General features: G+C 37.3%; 2 protein-coding genes and 1 pseudogene across 2 annotated transcripts in view; all 3 read left to right on the top strand.

The window, feature by feature from the left end:
• The first annotated feature begins 450 nt into the window (after window positions 1–450).
• On the top strand, window positions 451–9,607 carry LOC137171831 (uncharacterized). Its single transcript, XM_067575992.1, has 7 exons — window positions 451–499; window positions 642–726; window positions 1,102–1,161; window positions 2,052–2,111; window positions 5,679–6,296; window positions 7,881–9,334; window positions 9,572–9,607. Exons 2-7 carry the CDS (start codon window positions 708–710, stop codon window positions 9,605–9,607), a joined length of 2,247 nt encoding a protein of 748 aa, XP_067432093.1. The 5' UTR covers window positions 451–499; window positions 642–707.
• A 628-nt stretch (window positions 9,608–10,235) lies between these two features.
• The window catches only part of LOC137170208 (GTPase IMAP family member 8-like), a 31,527-nt pseudogene continuing 18,562 nt past the window's right edge, over window positions 10,236–23,200 (top strand).
• Window positions 21,887–23,200, top strand: part of LOC137170155 (trichohyalin-like) — a 31,114-nt gene continuing 29,800 nt past the window's right edge. The window contains exon 1 of the mRNA XM_067573437.1: window positions 21,887–22,061. The gene's annotated coding sequence lies outside the window, so the exon portion shown is untranslated. The remainder of the gene's footprint in view (window positions 22,062–23,200) is intronic.

Genomic DNA, 23,200 nt, shown 5'->3' with positions numbered 1-23,200 from the left:
AGATATTCAGTTTACTGTCATAGAGACTAAAGAAACCAGAAAATTTATTTTATACATTTAAGAAGCTGCAATCAGAGAATTTAGACATTTTCTTGGGTGGCAGATACTCAATATTAAAAGTCTCTGATATGAATTAGGAGCCAAAAAAACTGACCAGGACATCTCTACTACGACTCTCTACTTTTAACTGAACTGAACTCTTCAGTCAGAAATGTTAACAGTCACTTCAAATTGAGACCACTTGGGCCCCTGGTCTGAGCCTGGTAGTCCCGTTCATTAATCCCTCCATGAGTAGCTGTCACTGCATGTGTTCTTGTTGTTGTTAGATGTGGTTATGATGCAAGTTTTCTCTCAACAAATTTACTGAATGAATAAATCCAGATTGCCCTTTACAGGATATTAGTTCTGTTGTTTCCTCTTTTCACTGTTTACTGAGTTGTTTTTTTCTGCCTCCAGAACAGTTTTGACATGTTAGCAGAGCTTCAACACTGACATGCAGGTAAAGTCCATCAAACTGTCCAACATCACAGTTATCACCTGTTACTAGTTTGATGTTTTTTTCTTGTCTTATGATTGTGATGTTACAGGACAGGTAATGTATGAAGATAATCTAACTTTTCTTTCTTGTGCCTTTTATGTAGATTCTTAAAAAATTACCATTGGTGTCCAGATGAATCAGTCTGTGATGTTTCCAGCTGAGTGACATCATGGCGACTGCAGCAGCTGGTGAGTCTAATCTGACTTTTATATTATAGATATGAATGTTCTGTTCTCCTCAGTATAAGTTAGTTTTCTTTTTCCTTTTATAAATAACAGAGCGCACATTTGAAATTATTTCAACACACTACATAATCACTATGCTCAGGTTAATATCAGGTATTCAACATTATTCATCATTTAAATGCTGTAAGGGTAACGGACCTCCACTTGGTGGTGATAAAACATTACGTTACAGTATAATATGTACTGACATGTAACATGTTGTCTTTTTCTGTGAATTTCTTGCCATGTTACTTTTCTCTACTTTCACTGGACATGATATTATATCTCATCACAGCATCTAGGTGTGTCTATAATTGTTATTTGTGTGCATTTTCACAGAGGGAGATGATGTTAAGTACATGGAGCAAAAAAGCAGCCATCAAGTACTTCCTCCCACCAGTAAGTCACTCTGAACTGAGTCAGGTTATAACTGTTTTGGTGATTCATACCAGTCTGACAAGTTTCTTCTTGTCTTAAAAATGAACTGATTTCCTTTTTCACTTTTTGTCTATAAGGAAATATAAACTGCAATGATACTGTAGCTATTGTACACATTTTCCCATTTTTCAAAGAACGATACAACAATATTTGGATATATTTGTGGAAACATCTGTAAGCTTCGAGCCTCTGATTGGGTGCATCTGTAGCTAGCTACTAACTGGAGGACTTTGTTCTGTCTTTGTTCTCTCTTTTCTCTACTTTCACTGGACATGATATTATATCTTGCTAACATGAGCTGTGATACAAAGTGGTGAAAATACTCCTATAAATCAAAGCTTGCTGTCAGTGGCAGCAGTGCAGCAAAATATAATGACTACAACAATGGGAGCATGAATAATTATAGATGGGATGTCATTTACATCATGTTTTTTAACTCAAGAATGTTCTGGGAACATGAAGACTGATGCACAAAACACGTTTTTTTATTCATATTCAACATAACAGACTTGTCAGACTGAAAGTAATGATGAAAGATGAGTTGAGAGGACAAGATCAAACAAGTAGAATAAGTTCATAAATGAGAATGTTTTCTTAATATTAGACTTTGAACTGGCGTCTTTAGACGGACTAGATGTCAGATATCAGTTCTGAATCAGAGCTGGAAAACCACATGTGAGAATTTATGTCAGTTTTAACATGTACTTGGTTAAATGTTGGACCTAGTTGTGTCCTCCTCTTTCTACTCCCATGTTAACAACCTCAGGACATTTAGTGTTCATGGGCAGGTCTATCACAGCATCGAGGTGTTAAGGTTTGTCAATAAATGTTATTTGTGTGCATTTTCACAGAGGGAGATGATGTTAAGTCCCGGGAACGCAAAAGCAGCAATCAAGTACTTCCTCCCACCAGTAAGTCAATCTGAACTGAATTAGGTTATAACTGTTTTGTGATTCACCCCACATGTGACAAGTTTCCTCCTGTCTTGATTTCTTTTTTCACTTTTTGTCTATAAGGAAACATAAACTGTAATGATACTGCAGGTACTGTGCAAATTTTTCTGTTTTTCAAAAAATGGAAAATATAGATAAAACATGTCTTAAAAATTAACTGATTTTCTTTTTTCACTTTTTGTCTATAAGGAAATATAAACTGTAATGAGACTGTAGCTATTGTGCACATTTTCCCATTTTTCAAAGAAGGATACAACAAGTTTTGGACATATTTGTGGAAACATCTTTAAGCCTCGACCTGAGTGGGTGCATCCATAGCTAGCTACAAACTGGGGAACTTTGTTCTGTAAATCCTATGAATGTTGATACAGGCCTTTTTTAAACCTTTTTAAGTCCACATAGTGTTAAGTATTTATAATAAGCAACTTCAGATGGATGTCCACATTTGGGAGGACCCATGGTGCTGTTCACTTTGTATTTCACCCAGAAAATGGAAGCTAGTTAGCTTAGCTTACAAATGTTATGTCAAACCCATTTTATAATTAAAAAAAATCTCAGCAACATGGAGGCAGCCTGCTGTCTTGCACACTTGCTCCCCATGAGCCCACTCATCAGTTTGCGGCTCTCACCAATATATTTATTGGCAAAATGTTTAATTTCAGGTGGTGACAGTTTGAGAAATCCTCTTGATAGCCGTCTGCACCACAGTCAGATAAGAAATGGATATCAGTTTCATCTCTGTGTGTCCAGTACAAAGATAGATCTTGGATGTATTTAGCCTAGCTTAGCACAAAGACTGGATGCAGAGGGAGAGTGCTAGCTTAGCTCCATCAAAAGAAAAAAAATCACTTTCCAACAAGTTCAAAGCTGTCTGATTTATAGGGGTGCACGATTCAGGAAATCTCACGATTTGATTTGATTCAAATTCTTGGGATCACGATTCGATTCACAATCAATTTGTGATTCATAATCAATTCTCAATTCAATACATTCATAGATTTGATTCTAGATTGATGTCTTTCCATTTGACTGCAGTAGACACTTTCATAGGTCTCAAAGAAAAAAAAATCACACTGAATCAAATGTAAACATTTATTACTCAATGTCAAGATTTATGTTCCTTTAGTTCACTCATTCAATAGGAAACCAAGGCAGCCAAATAAAAAAAATAAAATGATTGCAAAGATAAACTGCTAAGTGCAAAACCTCAAATAATAACTTAAATTCATACTTCAAATAACAAAATCAAATAAACAATAGCTGCCTGCTATATTTAGCTGCAAAGGTAAGCACCTGGCAGGCTCACGGGTTGTGTGTTGTGCGTTAGGCTGCGGGGGCCGCAGTGAGAAGTTAAACCAGAGTCATCTTTTGGAGAAACGCAACCTGTAACGCTGTACAACCTGTTATTTGACAAAAACATTACTAGGAAGAGGGGAGGACATTTCTCTTCGTTTGATAACATAAAAAGTAAAGTTAGGCTTTGCTGACTAAAGTGAGCTAGAGAGTGGATGAGGAAAGCGAGCGGTGGTAGTGAGAAAGCCGGTGAATGAGAGGAATAAAACTTTATTTTCTGACTGTTTCACAGCGGTTACAAATAAACATGCCCACAACCACACAAACCTGCGGAGGTGCGCTGCAGCACTTGATAATGGCATTACTCCTAAATTCCACCGGGCGCGTGTGCACCGCGTTCCGGCTCCGTCGCGGCCGCCGGAGCTGATCGTGGCCACTCTAGTCAATGTATCCGATTCCACTGGGTGCGCCGCGGCACGTTTCAGAAGTGTCCCAGAAGCGGCTCTCCGCTCTGCTGTGCTAAAGATAGGCACCTCATCTATTTTTTTACGGAAGCTGCGTCAAGCAGCACAGAGCAGATCGAGCTGGGCAGGAAGTGAGACACAGAAACAGCATTGAGCATCCAGTCAATTTTCAAAATAAAACACACCGTGCAGACTCCTGGTCGTATATCAACAATAAACGCAATTAAAACAGACGAACAAAGAAACCATATAACTATGTAGCCTACTTAACCACAGAAGAAGCACAAAAAGGAAAATGACCAAATCAACAAAAGCTGAGCAAGTTAACAAAATTGGGCAGTTTAGTTGCCGTGCTACTGCAGTAATTACGGTAGCCTTAAGGCTCTTTATCAGCTTTGACTAGGCTGCTGTAATTACTGTAGTAGGAGTACAACTGACTTTAAAGGCTTCCCCACAGTGAAGACGCTCCGCTTCTGACACGCTCCCAGTGGAATAGGGGTCTCACTTCACTCCCTTTTTCCCCTCGGAGTTGAGTCTGGGCGAAAACTGGCGCGGCGTCATTGCGCCATCTATGGGATTTAACTCATGTCAGGAAAAAATGAAAAACAGCGTCGTGGCAAGACTGAAAAATGTGAATCGATTCTTGGAATTTCTGAATCATTTCTGAATCGGCAGAGATAGAAACGCGATTCAGAGGAGCTAGACAAGCAGTTTCCCTGTCAGCATATTTCAACAACACAACAATTCAGAGTGCAGTGCACAAAATGTAAAAGAAACATAAGACAGTATAAAAAGACTTTTAAATAAAATTTTTAAAAAAAGTTACATATAAAATAAAAACAAGCTAATATAGAATAAGACAGGTATAAAATACAAGAATAAAAGTTACAGTGTACAGTGTAAGAAATGAATGATTATTTGATTTAATAAAAGGCAGCAGCAAACAGAAAAGTCTTCAGCTGTGATTTCAAAGAACTGAGAGTTGCAGCAGACCTGCAGTTTTCTGGGAGTTTGTTCAGATATGTGGAGCATAAAAACTGAAAGCTGCTTCTCCAAATTTAGTTTTGACTCTAGGGACAGAAAGCAGACCTGATCCAGACCACCTGAGAGGTTTAGATGGTTCATAATGTAGCAGCAGATCAGAGATGTATTTTAAACCATTAAACCAACAGCAGTATTTTGAAATCAATTATTTGACAGACAGACAGCCAGTGTAAAGATCTGAGAACTGGAGTGATGTGATGCAGCCCCCCCCCCCCCCCCCTCAGTTCTGAATCAACTGCAGCTGTCTGATGAAATGTCTTTTTTAGAGAGACCTTTAAAGACACTGTCACAGTAGCCAAGTCTACTGAAGATAAATGCATGGAAGTTTTTCCAATCCTGCTGAGACAAACGTGCTTTAATTCTTGATATATTCTTCAGGTGATAGTCAGCTGACTTTGTAATTGTCTTAATGTGGTTGTTAAAATTCAGGTCTGAATCCATGACTACACCAAGATTTCTGGCTTGGTCTGGGGTTTTTAACATTATTGATTGAAGCTGAGCTAACTTAAGCTGAACATGTTGTGTACTTGATGCACAAAAATTAAACTGATTTCCATCTTTCCATCTGACTGGAGAAGCTGTGACTTCACAAACAGTTGCCTCTTTAAATTTTCTCACTGGTTATCAGCAAATAAGATTTAAATAGAGAAACATTTTGTCACATTGATCGTTTTACAGGTTTGTTGATGTTAAGTTTGTCTGTTTCATTGTGTTTTCTTTTCAGTGTCTGAGCTGAGGGTTGTTCTGTTGGGGAACAGCTGGTCTGAGAGGAGTTCAGTGGGGAACTTCATGTTTGGTGGGACTGTGTTCGACACTCAAAAAGCACCAGACTGCTGTCTGAGAGTCAGAGGACGATGCAAGCCGAAAGAAATAGTTCTCATCAACACCCCAGATCTGCTGCTTCCAAACATCTCCGAAGACAAACTGACAGAGTTTATAGAAAACTGTGTGAGTCTCTCTGATCCTGGACCTCATGTGTTCCTGCTGGTTCTACAGCCTGAAGACTTCACTGAGGAACACAAACTGAGACTACAAACGGTCCTTGAAAACTTCAGTGTTCGATCATTTGATCGTTCACTGATACTGATATCAACACCTACTGAGGAGAGTTCAGGTCTCACAGAAAACTATAAGCAACATCCAACATTAGGACCCATGATCAGAATGTGTAGATACAGATACTTGAAGCAGAAGGATCTTGAACTTTCTGAGCTGTTGACACGTTTGGGTCAAATTGTGAGGGAGAATAACGGAGAGCATCTGAGCTGTGATGAATCTGAGAATTGGACAGATAGGTTAACTAGTTCAGTGCCTGCTAACATGGATCCTGCTCGAGCTGCTGGTAAGTGAAGGAAAACATTTTGATGATCATGTTAATGAACATAATTTTTACTGCTTCTTTCAAATTTTGTTGCTGCCAGGAAAAATAGTTTCAACCAAATGAATTGCTGCTTTATGCTGCTACCAGACTAAAGGATATTTATGTCTTTTGAGATGGCCACTGTGTCATATTAGGTAAACATACTCCTACTGTAACCAAAAATCATATTAGACTACATGTTGAAAAAAAACAACTAGCGATCTTTCACAACCTGCATGACATGTAAAGGTGACAGACATCCAGGATGAGGAATGTTAAAAACCATGACATCCAAAGACTGTTGTAAACTACAGACTAGAACAGAGAAAATGCACTCGTTTGGGTTCTCATGAGGTGTCCTAGACAAAGAATCAGTTGTTTTCCACAAGGAAACATTCACACTATGAAATGACAAAACATCATCCCTGATGGCATTAGCTGTGTAGCACTATGTCGTATATGTTTTTAATCAGGCTGTCTATTGATGTCAGTGGTGGAGGCTCTGTAGACAGCTCTGGTCTAGACTGAAATATCTCAGCAATTGTTGGATGGAATTTCCAAGAAATTTGTTCACACATTTATATCCCCCTCAGGATGTATTACAATAACTTTGATCCTCTGACTTTTCATCAAGCCCATTGAATGCTTCATTAATTAAATGCTTCAGCAGTCTGTGGTGGCAGTGTTCAGTTTAGAGAGTTAAAACCTTAAAAATATGAGTTGAAAATGTTTTGATGTATCTGAGCCTGTGTTCAAAATGAGAATAAGCTCCAGGTCTTGTTCCTATGGAGGTTGAATGCAGTTATTGTACTGAAGTTGTGTTGGACAAAGTATCTGTTAAATGACTATAACATAATATAGTGTAACATAGTATAACTACCGCTGTACAGTTTTGTACATACTTAGTTTGACCATTGATACGTCTGTTTTTGTGATATTTTGAGAAAATGAACTCATATTAGTTTTCAGTTTTCTGATCTTTCACTTCTATGGTTAAAGTTTGGTTAAGTTCAAGAACCCAAAACTACTAGATCAGGGAAAGATATTCTTCATGGTTTAAAGAAATCAATTTTGACTTTTAGGAGACAATATATGAACTTTTCTGCAGTGTTGTCAAATGTCAATGTAGATGTGTGTAATGTACACATGAAGTACTTCACTACTGAAAGAGGTCAGTTATTATTTGCACATTAGTAAGATGGAGTTTATCTGATAAATTCTTCATTGAAGGTTCACTTGCTATTTGTTTCTGAAGCTTCTGATCTTCTTCAGTGGATTTTATTGGCAAACTGTGTTTATCTAGAAACTGTAAAACGTGTCATTAATACAGATGTGATGCACATTTTTGAACAGTGACACAGCTGACTGATAAATGATCCATGAAGAAGAAACTGTCACATGTTTAGAAATGTGTGAATCAAGATTCATGGAGTGAATTTTAATGTTCAAAACCAAAAGAATTTAAGAGCAAATCTTATATTAGTTCTCTTGTCTTTTTGAAATGACAGAATGTAAAAATGGAGGATGATGAGAATGTAACTGTTTTTATTTCTTCTGCTGTGACAGTTCATGGACTCAGGATTGTGCTGTTTGGGAAAAGTGAGGAAGAAAAGACGAAACTAGGAAACTTCATCATGAAGAAAAAATCTTTTGATTTTCAGAGATTTTCTCTAAGCACACAGTGTGAGTCAGTGTCTGGAGAGTGGAACGGAAAACCATTAACAGTAGTGAAAACTCCACATATCTTCAGTCTGTCTGTGGAAACAGTGAGAGAAGAGATGAAGAACTGTGTGACTCTTTGTCCTCCAGGACCAAATGTTCTGCTGCTGTTAGTGAAGCCTTCTGATTTCACTGAGAAGAACAGACAAACACCGAAGTTCATCCTGAGTTTGTTTGATCAAGATGCTTTTAAACACTCCATGATCATCACCACATACTGCCATCAGTGGAATGAAACAAGTGTTTCTGTCAACAAGCTCCTTCAGGAATGTGGAGGAAGACTCTACAACATGTTTGATGAAGACCATAAACAGTTAATGGTGAAGATTGAGAACATTGTTCATGAAAACAAAGGAACCTTCCTCACCTTAAAGAGAGAGAGGGAGGACCTTGAAAAAAAACATGAAGAAGAAATGCAAACAATGAAAAGAAGAATAGAAGAACAGAGAGCAGAAATTGAACAAGAGAGAAAACTGAGAGACAAACAACTTCAGGAGAAGGAAGAAAAGATTCAGAAAGAACAGGAAAAGAGAGAAGAAGAAGACAAGAAGAGGAAAAGACAGGAAGACATTCAAAGACAGGAGTGGGAACAAAAACTTGCAGCTTTGGAGAAAAAGATCAAGTTAGAATCAGAAGAAAAACAAATCATTGATAAAAAGCTGGTGCAGAGCAGAGAAGAGATGAGAGAAGAACAAGAAGCCTGGGAGAAGAAACAAAAAGAAATGTGGGACAAACATCTAGAAGATGAACAGAGACTAAAGGAGGAGCAGAAAAGAATAAAAAAGCTCCAAGACGAACACAAGCAGGAAAGAGAACAACGTGAAAAGAAAAGAGAAGAAGATCGAATCAGTAGAGAACAAGAGGAGAAAGAGAGAAAAGATTTAGAGGAAAACTACAAGAAAAAAATGGATGAAATGAAGATGAAATATGAAGAGGAGACCAGAAAACAAACTGAAGAGTTTATTGAGTTCAGAGAGAAATACACAAAGGACTCAGAAGCTCTGACAGAAAAGCACATGAAGGAAACAAAGGACATGAAGCAAAAACATGAGAGACAAATGCAAGAAGCAGAGGAGAGACACAGCAAAGAGTATGAACTGTTAGCTGATCGCTCAAAACACAAAGAACAACGTCTGAAAGAAGAAATGGAGGACTTAAGGAAAAAGCCTGAGCAAGAGAAGAATGAGCTGAAAGAGAAACACCCAGGTGATTATGAGGAACAGAGCTCAGAGTTTGTCAGGATTGTGCTTTTTGAAAAAGCCTGTTGGCAGAATATCAAGGCAGCAGGAGGAGGATCTCAGGTGTTATATAATGTTTTCATGGTTAATCAGATAAAATTAACCATAAAAACATTATAGTTTTCATGGTTAAATGGATAAAATTGTGTTATGGTATTTGACTTGATTTTAAGTGGACAGAGGGACAACACATGTCCTGTTCCTGATATGGAAGCAGTGACTGCGCGTCTAATGTTAACTCAGAGGTTCTGTCTGCTAAAACAGAAGTGATGTGTAATCTCCTTTATTGTATCATTACAGACAGGCAGAGACAAACGACAGCATAGCTTTGAGTGAGAGATGTGGCAGCAAAACTGTATGAAAAGTGTGTCATAAACCAAGAGTCAGGTGTTCATATGAACAGTGAAAGAGGTTTTCCTCGCTGTAATCATTCCTCCTGTTCATACTGGATATTAAAAGATCCTTCAAATGTGCTTTCAATGGAAGTGATGGAGGCCAAAATCCACAGTGTGTCCACACAGTCATTTAAAAGTTGATGTGAAGCTTATATTCAGCTTCATCAGTCTGAGTTAGTTCCATCACTTCCATTGTAAGGTCATTATGAAGGGATCTTCTAATGGTCAGTATGAACAGGAGGAATGATTACAGCAAGAAAAACAGCTTTAATGTTCATTTGGGCTTCTGACTGTTGGTTTAAGACAAAAGGGTACCTTGGATTAATGTTGTGAGAGGCTTTGCTTTCATTTAATTGGTATTTTAAGTCCATCGTGCAAGCCAGGTTAATCATGAATAACGTGGTAAAACATCACATTTGTTCACACACTGAAAAATATCCCAGGTGTAGACAAGCAAAGTGATTTCAGCTTCATAGTGAGTTTATGTCCACAAGTTTATACAACATGCTGTTTATGTGTGATCACTGCAATCATCAAGATTATTTTGTATTATCTTATCTTTCTCTCTGTGTTGTATTACAGCATCTGCACTCAGGATTGTGCTGTTGGGGAAAACTGAGGACAAAAAGACAAAGATTGGTAATTTGATTATTGGGAACCAAGGTTTTCATTTCCGAACCACTCAATGTGTGGCCACCTGTGGAGAGTGGAGAGGAAAATCCTTGACTATAGTAAAAACTCCAGACATCTTCAGTCTGTCTGAGCAGAAACTGAGAGAAGTGATGAAGTACATAAATCTTTGCTTCCCAGGACCAAATGTTCTGCTGCTGTTAGTGAAGCCTTCTGAGTTTAATGAAAAGGACAAACAAAGACTGAAGTTCATCCTGAGTTTGTTTGGTCAAGATGCTTTTAAACACTCCATGATCATCATAACACACAAGGAGAATGAAACGGGTTTCACTGTGAATCAGCTGATTGAAGACTGTGGAGGAAGACACTACAACATGTTTGAATATGACCACAGACAGTTAATGGAGAAGATTGAAAACATTGTTCATCAAAACAAAGGGACCTTCCTCACCTTCACTGAAGAGACCATGAGACCAAAGTTTGAACTCATCAAACCAGTTTCAAACCTGGTTCTGTGTGGGAGGAGAGGAGCAGGGAAGATTTCAGCAGTCAAGGCCATTTTAGGTCAGACAGAGCTTCATTCAGTCTCCAACTCATCAGAGTGTGTTAAACATCAGGGAGAGGTGTGTGGACGTCGGGTTTCCCTGGTGGAGCTGCCTGCCTTGTATGGAAAACCTCAGGAGGCAGTGATGGAGGAATCATTCAGGTGTATCTCCCTCTGTGATCCTGAGGGCGTCCATGCCTTCATCCTGGTCCTACCTGTGGGTCCCCTCACTGATGAAGACAAGGGAGAGTTAGAGACCATCCAGAACTCATTCGGCTCTCCAGTCAATGACTTCACCATGATTCTGTTCACTGTGGAGTCAGATCCTACAGCTCCAGCTGTTGTTGACTTTGTAGGAAAGAACAGAGACATCCAGGAGCTCATTCAGAGCTGTGGAGGAAGACATGTTGTTCTCAACATCAAGGACAAGCAGCAGATCTCTGAGATGTTGGATACTGTGGAGAAGATGAGACCCATCAAGGATCAATCATGCTGCTATAAAACACAAACATTTGCACATGTCCAGATGGAAAAGATCAGCATGTTACAAACTGAACTTATAAAACTTCAGACAAAAAGCATGATCATCTGTAAGTACACTTCTAATAGTTTTCTTTGATCTTGTTTTGTGCTGTTGATTAATTTGTCAAGTAACTCCAGTTGTTCTGATGTTACAGGTGATGATGAGAATCAGAGCTCAGAGAGTCTCAGAATTGTGCTGCTGGGGAAGACTGGCTGTGGAAAGAGCTCTTCAGGAAACACCATTCTGGGAAGAAAAGAGTTTAAAGCTGAATCAAGTCAAACATCAGTCACCAACCGCTGTCAGAAAGTACAGAGTGAAGTAGACGGTCGTCCCGTCGTTGTGGTCGACACTCCTGGTCTGTTTGACTCCACTTTGTCACATGAAGAGGTTAATGAGGAGATGGTGAAATGCATCAGTCTTCTGGCTCCAGGACCACATGTCTTCCTGTTGGTGTTACAGATTGGCAGATTAACACAAGAAGAGAAGGAGACATTAAAACTCATCAAGGAAGGTTTTGGAAAGAATTCAGAAAGATTCACCATCATTCTTTTAAGTGGAGGAGATGCACTGGAGGATGAGGAGATGTCCATTGAGGATTACATTGAAAAGAAATTTGATGATTCTTTTAAGAAGCTGATTGCTGACTGTGGAGGAAGATACCATGTGTTTAATAACTGTGAAAAAAAAAAACGCACACAAGTCAGTGAACTGATAAACAAGATTGACTCCATGGTGAAGAAAAATGGCGGTAGCTGCTACACCAATGAGATGCTGCAAGAGGCCGAGGCAGCAATAAAGAAGGAAGTGGAGAAGAAAGAGAAGGAAGAAGAGATGAAGAGAGAGAGGGAGGAGTTTGAAAGAAAACATGAAGAAGAAAAGGAAGATATGAACAGAAAAATGGAAGAACAAAGAGCTGTAATTGAAAAGGAGAGAAAACAGAGAGAAAAACAACTCAAAGAAAAGGAGGAAAACATCAACAAGGAGCGTGAAGAGAAAGAAAGAACAGGAAAAGAGAGAAGAAGAAGACAAGAAGAGGAAAGAACAGGATGAAATTCAGAAACAGGAATGGGAACAAAAACTTCATGAACTGGAGGATCAAATAAAATCACAATCAGAAGAAAAAGAAACAATCGAAGAAAAGTTGGAGCAGAACAGAAAACGTCTGAGAAAAAGACGAGAAGCTTGGGAGAATGAACGGAGAGAGTGGTGGGAAGAACGAAAACAAGAGGATGAAAAGAGAAAACAGGAGGAAGAAACAAAACTTAGAAAACTCCAAGAAGAATTTGACCAGGAAAGAGAAAAATCTGAAAATCAAAGAAAAGAAGAGGACATCAGAAGAGAACAGGAGGAAAAAGAGAGAAAACAATTAGAATTGAAGAAACTGCAACAAAAGCATGAAAAAGCATTTCATGACTTAAAAAATAAACACAAAGAAGAGTGTATCATTTCCTGATCATGCAGCACAATTTCTTGATTAGCACAACATGTTTGAGAAAAACTCAGCTGTGTATCATTCTGTCAGTTAGATGATATTTGGCTAATATCATTTGGGAGCATAATAATTTTCATACTTAAAAAACAAACACACAACAGATAAAATGATATTCATGTAAAGGTTCATAGCAACATTTGTGCCTAATGTGTTCCTTTTGAAATGATTATAGATGTAAACAGAGTGCAGAACGCTCAGGAAATATTAACATGTCAGTAAAGTTTGTTTCACTTTATATTTGAGTAGTTTGATAAAAAGTGTTTATTCTGATTGTATGTAGAGATGCACTGATACTGATACTGGAGGATCAAGTTAATATGTTAATGTTACTCCTTTAACAACACCCTATATAAATGTATGTATGTAAAAAAAAATATGTATGAGAACAAAATGATCTTTTTCTTTTATTGCATTTAATTGATGAATACAATTACAGTAAGATGCAATTTAACTGAAATGTGTTTTGTTAATTAAATCTTGTACATAATTCAATTGTTTCATTATGGCAGATTTTTGTGGAAGTTATTTATATTCTAATTTTTTAATGACTTATTTTTTATTTTCAATTTAATTTCTCTCATATGTTTTTATCTGAAGTAATTTAGCTTCAAAAACAGTAAGCAAAAAACATTTACATTATATTAGAAGCAGCTTCTTATAAAAAGAAAAGTAAATAATAAATTGATAGAAAGAATTTAAAATAATTCAATTTGAGAAGTAAAGTGTAGGGTACATGGGATCCAGAATAATACTGTCCATTAATGACTGTTTTAACTGATGTTTGACATGTGGGATGAATGACTTTTTTATACTCTGTAATGTCTCCCTGATGAAATTTTGTTTGTTATTTGTTCAACTGCTTTGTCGTAGTGATGAGATTTGAGTGTTGTTTTAATTTGCCAAGTCTGACTATTCTGGAGAGTTTGACCTTGTTTCTGACAGTCAGGTATTCAAAGCAGGACTCAATGTTGAATGTAAGAACACTTTCTATGAGGGATTGATTCACTCTGTTTAAAGATATTGATACACGTTGTGTGGAAGTTATTCATAGTCTCATTTTTTATGACTTTTATTTTCATTTTTATGTCTTTTAACATTTTTATCTGAACTTATTTTGCTTCTTGTTTCTTCAAATAAACTTCACTGTAACTTAACTATAACTGAGTATTTTTCCATAATTGAATGTGAACTTTTCTTTATATTCCTCAGTAACATTTTTTAAAACACATGATTGGAAAAAAGTTGTTACTGTAATAATACATATAGTACAGTGAATACTTTTTTAATGACTCGTGTACATTTGTCCTTGTCAGTTTAATGTATAGTTTCTGGTCCACATTTCTTGGAACAAAGTAAACATATTGTTATGTACTTTATGAAAAGATTTATATTTCAAATCACAACAATGTGCTGGCAAGTAGCTTTAACATTATTGAACAATAAAATAGACAATAATATGTATGGACCTTCAGAACAGGCAACCTTAGAGGCTCAAAATGAAATACATAAACTGATCATTGATCATTCTTGTTTGGGTTTGGTTGTTCAGATTGCTGTGATGGATCACAATTCCCTCTTTATTAGGTACACTTGCACAATCTGAACCAATACAACAGCCTTGCAACACTAAATAATGTATCTGTGAAGCTGATAATGTTCAGACAGAAGTGATTCAATCCTTTGGTCCTTGGAGGATGTAGTTATTTGTATTGTTGTTGTTGTTTTGGACTGCATAATAATGAGAGGTGTTTCCATTGATTTGTACATGCAGGAGGGAGAACACAACATTACAAGTTCACTGTTTTATTTCTACACAGTACAAGCCTTAATGTGGAGTTAGTTTCTCAGACCTTTGTCTTTTTTAATGGATATGGATATTCTCTATTGTTCTTATAGAACAATGAAAAGACCAAAACCAGCAATAAATTGATTTAGTAACAAGTACTTTGTTTTGTACCCAAAGCCTGATATATCTTATTCCTCTCTACCATAAAGCTCCATTGTTGTCAGAAAATTATTAAATCAAATCAGAACAACTTTATTGTCCACCTTTGTTGCACTGTTGTGTGACAACAAGATTTTTAGCTTGTCTTTATCTTGTATGACAATCAACATCATTCACATCATACACTACAAACAGTAAGTAAAAAACATTTACACTATATTAGATGCAACTTCATAAAAAAGAAAATAAATTGTGAGAAATAATTTAAAATCATTTCCATTAGTCCATTAATTACCAGTTTAACTGATGGCAGGTGGGGTGAGTGATTTTTTATAGATATTTTTCTTTGCACAGGAGACTCTGTAGTGTCTCCCTGAAGGCCCCTGATGATTCAGGGGATGGTGTGAATCCTCCAAGATTTTGTCTGTCATCTGTTCATCTGCTTTGTCATAGTGATAAGCTAACAAGTGTTGTTTACAGCCTGATATTACACTGTCAAGTCTATTCTGGAGAGTTTGACCTTGTTTCTGACATTTAGGTATTCAAACCAGGACATAGTGTTGAATTTACACAATAGAAGACTCTTTGTTGTGTTTTTTTGTAAATGTGATCCACATACTCAGAAAAGGTGAGGACTTGATCCATAACAGTCTCAAGGTATTAAAGGAGCTCACTTGCTCCATCTCCTGGCTGTTGACCATTACAGGCTTAAATAAAGGGTTCTTATTGCTGTCTATGCACATCTCTTTGGTTTTAAACACATTTAACAAAAGATGACTGCTGTCAAACCACTTGTTAGTTCTGCCACATAGTCAGCGTAGACACTCAAAGATTGTGCATCAGTTAGTCGGGTCACTAAGGCCGTACCAAGTTTAAGATTTTCATGATTTCATATTATTTTATTTTTGTAAATTGAAAAACATCAATGAGCTACACTGTTGCACTGGATGACATGTTCCATCATTATGATGAACATACACAGCTTATTTTCACTCAATTGCTTTTGGTGACAAAAACAAAATAATAATAAATAATAAACATTGTCTTTTACATGCTTCCACCGCATCATATTTATTCTTATAATAGTATTTCTCATCTCAGTTAGGATGATGATATCCCACAGATCCGCATATCTAAATGACAAAATAGGTTGCCTGCCAGTGTGTTCCAAAAGGCTTGTTAATTTCTCCCAAATAACAACATGAGTGTTTCCTCATCTACTGGGGCGGCTGTGGCTCAGGAAGTTCAGCAGGTTGTCCAGTAATCAGAAGATCCCCGGCTCCTCCAGTCCGCATGTTGAAGTGTCATCACTGTGTGAATGGTTAGAAACTCTTCATGATGACCAGGTTGGCACTTTGCATGGCAGCGTCTGCCATCAGTGTATGAATGTGGCATGTAGTGTAAAGCGCTTTGAGTGGTCAGAAGACTATAAAGGTGCCCTATAAATGCAGTCAATTTACCATTTACTTCAATAATTAAGGTGCTCCAAGCTCTGAGCACACAGGAAATACTAGAGTCTGCTTGAACTGACCTTTCCTCAAACTCCACACCCAGGACAAAATTTTTCAGCTCAATGTTTGTTCTGTCAGATAATTTAAGTACTGTGAGGTGTAACGAACATTGCAGCCTGTAGAGAAATCTAGCAGAACTTAGTGATGAATATGTTATCTTGGATTAATTTTTCCACAAGTTATTAATGTACATTGTAAGTTACAGATTGCTACTGTCATGTGAAAACCTGACAACTGCTTTCATCTGAGGGCTGAGGAGTTTCTGTGGGTCCCTGTAAAAATCTCTCAAAATGTGTCTCCATGATTTCTGTGGGTGGGTGATCAAAGTTCTGCATTATGCCGGTGGATATTTGAGTGTTTGTCAGGAAACAATACTGAACTCTCTGATAACTCTTCTGGCTTATTCATTAACAGCTTGGGTTGTACAGGTGGTGATGAGGAAAAACAGTGACATCTGCTGGCTTTAAATACACATATCAGCTGAGCACAGATGACGCAGTACTTAATTAGTAAAGCCAAGAAACTACCAATGTCAGACTGAACATGAGCTGAAAGCAGAAATCCTACCACAGGAGGCAACAGCCTAACTTCAAATATTATCTCCTATGTGAAGTTAAATTTCAATGCACACGAACAAAGACAAGAAAAGAGGCAAACTAACACCAGGCATGTGGCTTAATAATTTGCATATTCATTAAGCACAGTACTCTCGAGTACAGGTTAGACAAAATGGACAACAGTTCTCTACATCAGTACTTACAGTAATAATAACACTCCAAAGAAGAACAAACAAGACACTACTAACAGTCAAAAACACACAACAACACATGGATTTTGCTCCTCAAATATATATAGCCAACCAAAAAGGTGGCACTAAATATCAATATAACAGTGGGAATCAGGTAATACAATGATTATACAAATAATATAAGAACTACTAATAGACTACTATACAACAACTATAAGAACTACTTTCAAACAACAAATTCTGGACATCCTATGACTGGACTTCCTCAGTCATGGTGTCATGTTTACATAGAATTTATGAAACTCAGTGACAATCACTGAGTATAAATCTAGTAATCCACAAAGACTGCAGCAAATGTTTACATCCTTTTTAAATAAATGTACCATAGATATAACAGCAGATATAAGGCCCATGTAAACCCCTTTATGCTGTTTGGTTGGCAGATCAGTTTTGAACATTGCAGAGACGAATATTACAATCAGAAACAGCCACAGTGAGCTGTTAGATGGAGAGCAGCAGGAGACAGACTCTCACTGTGGTTTGTGACCAGCACACCTCAAACACATCACATACACAACTTTACTGAACCTGCACGACCTCACTACCAACAGGTCAGACTGGTGACAAATCCTTGTGCTGAACTCAAGTTGCAAGAAATCAAAAATCATTGACCAAAGCTGAAAAACCAACCCATGACTGAACCCTAACAGTATACAGTAGATGATTAAATTACTGCTAATTTCTGGGTTTATCACACAGGTTGCATATTGAACTGGAAGATGTCATGACGTAGCACTGACATACAGAATGAACATTTACTTTTATACTCTTGAAGAGATCAATAGACCAATGTCAAATGTGAGCATAACTCAAATTATCTTGTAATTATAAGTCTCACATTTGTACGACTTACTGCAATAATTTATGTTTCTGGTTACCAAGATTGTCTCGAGATTAAAGAATGACTCCAGAGGCCAGTTAAAAGTTGTTTGATGTGAATTTTTCCCCCTGAAATTGTAATGTTTTTCAGTGAATTTTTAAGCACCAATACAGCGCTGCAACTAACTATTATTTTAATTATTAATTAATCTGATTGTTTTCTCTATTAATCGATTAGTTGTTTGATCCATAAATTGTCAGAAAATGATGATAAATGTTGATCAGTGTTTCCTGAAGCTGTTTGCAGAGACTCCTCAATATGGCGCCCATGTCACAAAAATAAAACCTGATGAAAACAAACCCCAGAGAAAAAAGTAATATTACCAAAGAACTGACATTGATTGTGATTCTACACTCTTTGATATTACAGCCTATAAACAAGATGATTGTTGAGCATAATGGTAAAATACGGCAGTGACTGATGACACATGAAATGAACAGTGGTAATGGTTTGTTCTGCTACTAATTATAACATTTTTATATTCGGACAGATATAGATTTATTATGTTTAGACATGGAAAATATTAAATTATGTTACTATTGTAAGTCATTGTACCCAGAATTAACTCACAAATGGCCTCAATTAAGCAATTAAAAAAAATAAAATATGCAACTGTGTACTTCTACTTCAGAGGAAACATTGTACCACTACATTTACCTGACAGATAAATGTTACTGGTTCTGTTGCAGATTCACATTTTTACTCAAAAATATAACAATTCAAATATGATGCAGCAATGAATAGAATGACTACAACAATGGGAGCATGAATAATTATAGATGGGATGTCATTTAGATCATGTTTTTTAACTCAAGAACGTTTTGGGAACATGAAGACTGATGCACAAAAAGAGTTTTTCATTTCATATTCAACATAACAGACTTGTCAGACTGAAAGTAATAATGAAAGATGAGTTGAGAGGACAAGATCAAACAAGTAGAATAACTTAATAAATGAGAATGTTTTCTTAATGTTAGACTTTGAACTGGCATCTTTAGACGGACTAGATGTCAGATGTCAGTTCTGAATCAGAGCTGGAAAACCACATGTGAGAATTTATGTCAGTTTTAACATGTACTTGGTTAAATGTTGGACCTAGTTGTGTCCTCCTCTTTCTACTCCCATGTTAACAACCTCAGGACATTTAGTGTTCACGGGCAGGTCTATCACAGCATCGAGGTGTTTTCACAGAGGGAGATGATGTTAAGTCCCAGGAACGCAAAAGCAGCTATCAAGTACTTCCTCCCACCAGTAGGTCAATCTGAACTGAGTCAGGTTATAACTGTTTTAGTGATTCATACCAGTCTGACGAGTTTCCTCCTGTCTTGATTTCTTTTTTCACTTTTTGTCTAAGGAAATATAAACTGTAATAATACTGCAGGAAGGGCTGGGCGATATGACCAAAATCTCATATCACGATATAGCACATTTTCTGTAAATTCAATGAATAAATATTTTATGTAAAATGACCACATAGAAAGGCCTGTTTCTTATTACATTTTACATGAATCCTCCTGCTGACCGTGAATCTTTGCTATATGGTGTGCCGCGGGCAAAAGCTTCTTGCAGTGTCTCAGTCTGGGGTTTCTTTTGAGCACTCTGCCGTACTTTCTCATCCGTAGACTCTCCCTGTACTCTTTGACATGACTTTTGCACAGGTGGTAAAAGAGGTTAGTGGTGTTTGAGTTTGATGAGGGGACCGGTCTGCCGAATAATTTGCAAAATACAGTTTTCTGGTCCGTGTCAGACTTTTCATACCCAAACCACATCCATACGACAGAAGTAGCCCCTTTCTTAGGTACGAGCTCCTCGTTGGACTCCTGTGCACACTCCTCCATGTTTGTTTATGTCGTCTTGCCTTCGTCCTTTGACTTACATCCGACTGTGCGGAAGAACGCAAAGTGTCGTCAAATGACGAAAGATATTGCCGTAAAGAGAGTGATTTGCAACACCATGATATAAACGATAGAACATAAAATGAAACGATATACGTTTTTCTATCATCAAACGATATATATCGTCATATCGCACAGCCCTAACTGCAGGTATTGTGCAATTTTTTCTGTTCTTCAAAAAATGGAAAATATAGATAAAAGTTTTGGACATATGTGTGGAAACATCTGTAGCCTGGAGCCTCTGAGTGGGTGCAGCTACTAACTGGAGTTGTTGTTCTGTATATTCTATGAATCTTGATACAGGCCTTTTTTTTTTTTACCTTTTTAAATCCACATAGTGTTAAGTATTTACAATTAGCAACTTAAGATGGATGTCCCTTTACAACATTCAGCATTTGGGAGGACCCATTATGCTGTTCACTTTGTATTTCACCCAGAAAATGGAAGCTAGTTTGCTCAGCTTGCACATGTTACGGCAAACCCACTTTATAATTTAAAAAACACAGGGTGGTCGTAACCCAACAATCTCAGCAACATGGAGGCAGCTTGCAGTATTGCACACGTGCTCCCCATGAGCCCACTCATCAGTTTGTGGCTCTCATCAATATATTTCTTTATATTTTTTGGCAAAATGTTATGTAATGGACCTACAAGGAACAGTGACAGTTTGGGAAATCCTCTGTCTGCCCCAGAGTCAGATTAGAAATGGATATCAGATTCATCTCTTTGTGTCTGGTACAAAGATTGGTCCAGGATCTGTTAAGCTCAATAAACCAGATGACATCCCTGAAGTGACTGGTTGCGATGAAAATGCATGTAAAAGGCATAATTTTCCAAAAAAACTGACAAAAGAACCCTCCTTAAATCCTCCAACTTGCTGTTACAGTAAAACACATAATTTCTTTTACTGAGTTGTTTGGAAACTGATGTCTGGACCCAGTTAACATCCCATGACATTTGGAAGCAAGTTTCTGTCTTTGTTGGTTTCATAGTTATTTTCACTATATGGCAAATAAGACCTGGATCAACACGTCTTCCTTGACCATGACTGAAACAGCAGAGATTGAAACTGGACTGAAGAGCTGCTACTTTAAATCATGACTGACTTGTCATGTAAAGTATATGAATTTTGTGTCCTATGTGACTGTATCTAATGATGTTATTAAGCTATAACATGCAGGCTCTTTACTTCAGTGTGTTGGCTGTAATGTTCAGTAGATTCAGTTCACTTGATTTCTTTCAGAAATCTGGTAGAACATGATGTTTGACTTGGTGTAGAGAAAATACTGAGAGACTAACTGAAAAATACCAATACTGTATCAGATGTTTAATCAAATGTTTGTGAAATATGAATGCATATTTGAATAAATTATAATTTGTTATATCCTGTATTTGGGTTGTATTCATTCGTTATATCGGTTTCACATTATAGAAGATAACAGTAGCAGTGAACACTTTGTTTCTTTAGTTTGTAGATGTTTGTGCAAAAAATCTTTCATTAACCCATTTCTAAAATGTTGTACAGTGACGTGACTTTTAAACACAAAAGTTAGATGTTCGTAGGCACAGATCATACATGGACATTTAGTATGTTAAGGTTAACACAAATTTAAAAATATTTCTGTTTTGGAGACAAGAATGTAAGAAAAACTGATAAAACACATGACAGAGCTGCTGTGTCACGAAACTCAAATGATAAAATGGTTTTAAAAGGAAAACAGTGACCTGTGTAGCCTGTTTGTTGAACTTGTCAGTGAATTAAAAAATATTTATTTATTTAACTATCAAAATTATCACTGGCTGTTTATGACCAGTATAACTAGGCTACTAGGCCTCTAGGTGTTTACTATTCTTCTTCTTCTTCTTCTTCTTCTTATTCTACCAGGTGTGTGTTCAAAATCACTCAGTTAGTTTTTAATCTGAGTGTTTTGGCGGATGGGACTGAAACGTTTCCTTGTTGGTTTTCAGCTTTTTACTTTCAGTTTCTTCGTGGACCGACAGAAGTTCATCTGTTGAGTAAACGCGTTTAAAACCGAACAGTTAAAGTTTCTACATGTGGTCAACCTGCTGCAAATAGATCGATTAATCTGATTCACTGATGTTCACTGTTTAAACCGATCGTTTTACCGCACGAGGTCACAATAGATCGATCATTGATCATCATCAGGTGAGTCAGATTGAAGCTTGTTGTTATCACGGTTAACTGAGCTGGAAACAGCTTTCTGCTCTCATATTATACTGAAGACAGAAGAAGCAGGGACAGTTTTAGATTAATGACCTCAGGTTAATGGTTAGCTAATGGTTGTTAATGGTTAGTTAAAGGTTAAAGGTTGGTTCAGCTCTTTGAGGCGGAAACAGACGGCAGGTATCAAACAGTCGGTAAGACAACTGATGGTTTTCTGTATTTTTTGATCTCAACTGAGAAAGTATTTTCCGTCAGATTTCATTACAGAAATGTGTCTGAATTAATGTCATTTCTGTTCCACTCCGTCAAGTTATTGTTTATTGATTCAGGATCACAGACAGGCCTAGTTATAGCTGTCAAGCCGCCATGTTCGTTAGGTCAGTCCAGGCCTGCGGCTGGGACACAGCCTGCGGCCGTCATCTGCAGATTGAGCGTCTCAGCAAAAATAGAAAATGATCTTTTGATTGGAGGGTCTTTCTTCACTTGCAGCGGTGACCGCGGGGGTTTAACTGGTGGAATAATCAGTATAATTAATAAAACACTGTCCTGTGTGAGGAGTGTGTGTGACTGACACAGAAGTAGCTCCTCCCAGACCCCACCATGCCCGTCAGAAAGAAAGCTGCTTTCACCTCATGTTATTTATTTTTCACAATTGAGCACACACTCCTTAACCTTTTTCTGTCTTAACAAAATATAAATGAAATTTATAATGAAATGATATGAAACATTTTATTATTGATGGCTGTGTGTCTGAGCGGTAACTCTTATGAGAAGAAGATTAGTTTTATTTCCTCAAAGTTAAATGTCTTTGTAGCATGTCAGCTGCCTGCATGTGATCATTAGCATTGATCACATTGTAAAGCTGGAAAATATTTCACACATATGTTAAGTGTGTAACATTCCTGCTAGATAATTACTATGTTAGTCAAATAGCTACATGGGCAGATTATGAGGCACCGGGCCCCTGGGCACAGACATGTAAGAGGCCTCCCACACTCCTACAGAGGAGCAAGTCACCCAAACTTAAATACAGATAAATCACATTGTTTGTTGTCGTTTTTCAGTTGTTTTGCTCCATCAGTGATATTTGCAGGTCAATCAGACTCTCAGGTGCTGCTGTT

This window comes from Thunnus thynnus, chromosome 2, assembly GCF_963924715.1.
Source record: "Thunnus thynnus chromosome 2, fThuThy2.1, whole genome shotgun sequence".
In the NCBI taxonomy this organism is placed as follows: Eukaryota; Metazoa; Chordata; class Actinopteri; order Scombriformes; family Scombridae; genus Thunnus; species Thunnus thynnus.
This window is presented reverse-complemented; position numbering and strand designations above follow the sequence as displayed.

Excerpts from the sequence above, each read along its gene's own strand:
- LOC137171831 (XM_067575992.1), top strand. Across the intron at positions 6,297-7,880 it reads GGATCCTGCTCGAGCTGCTG|TTCATGGACTCAGGATTGTG; the intron begins GTAAGTGAAGGA and ends CTGCTGTGACAG. Across the intron at positions 9,335-9,571 it reads CAGCAGGAGGAGGATCTCAG|ACAGGCAGAGACAAACGACA; the intron begins GTGTTATATAAT and ends GTATCATTACAG.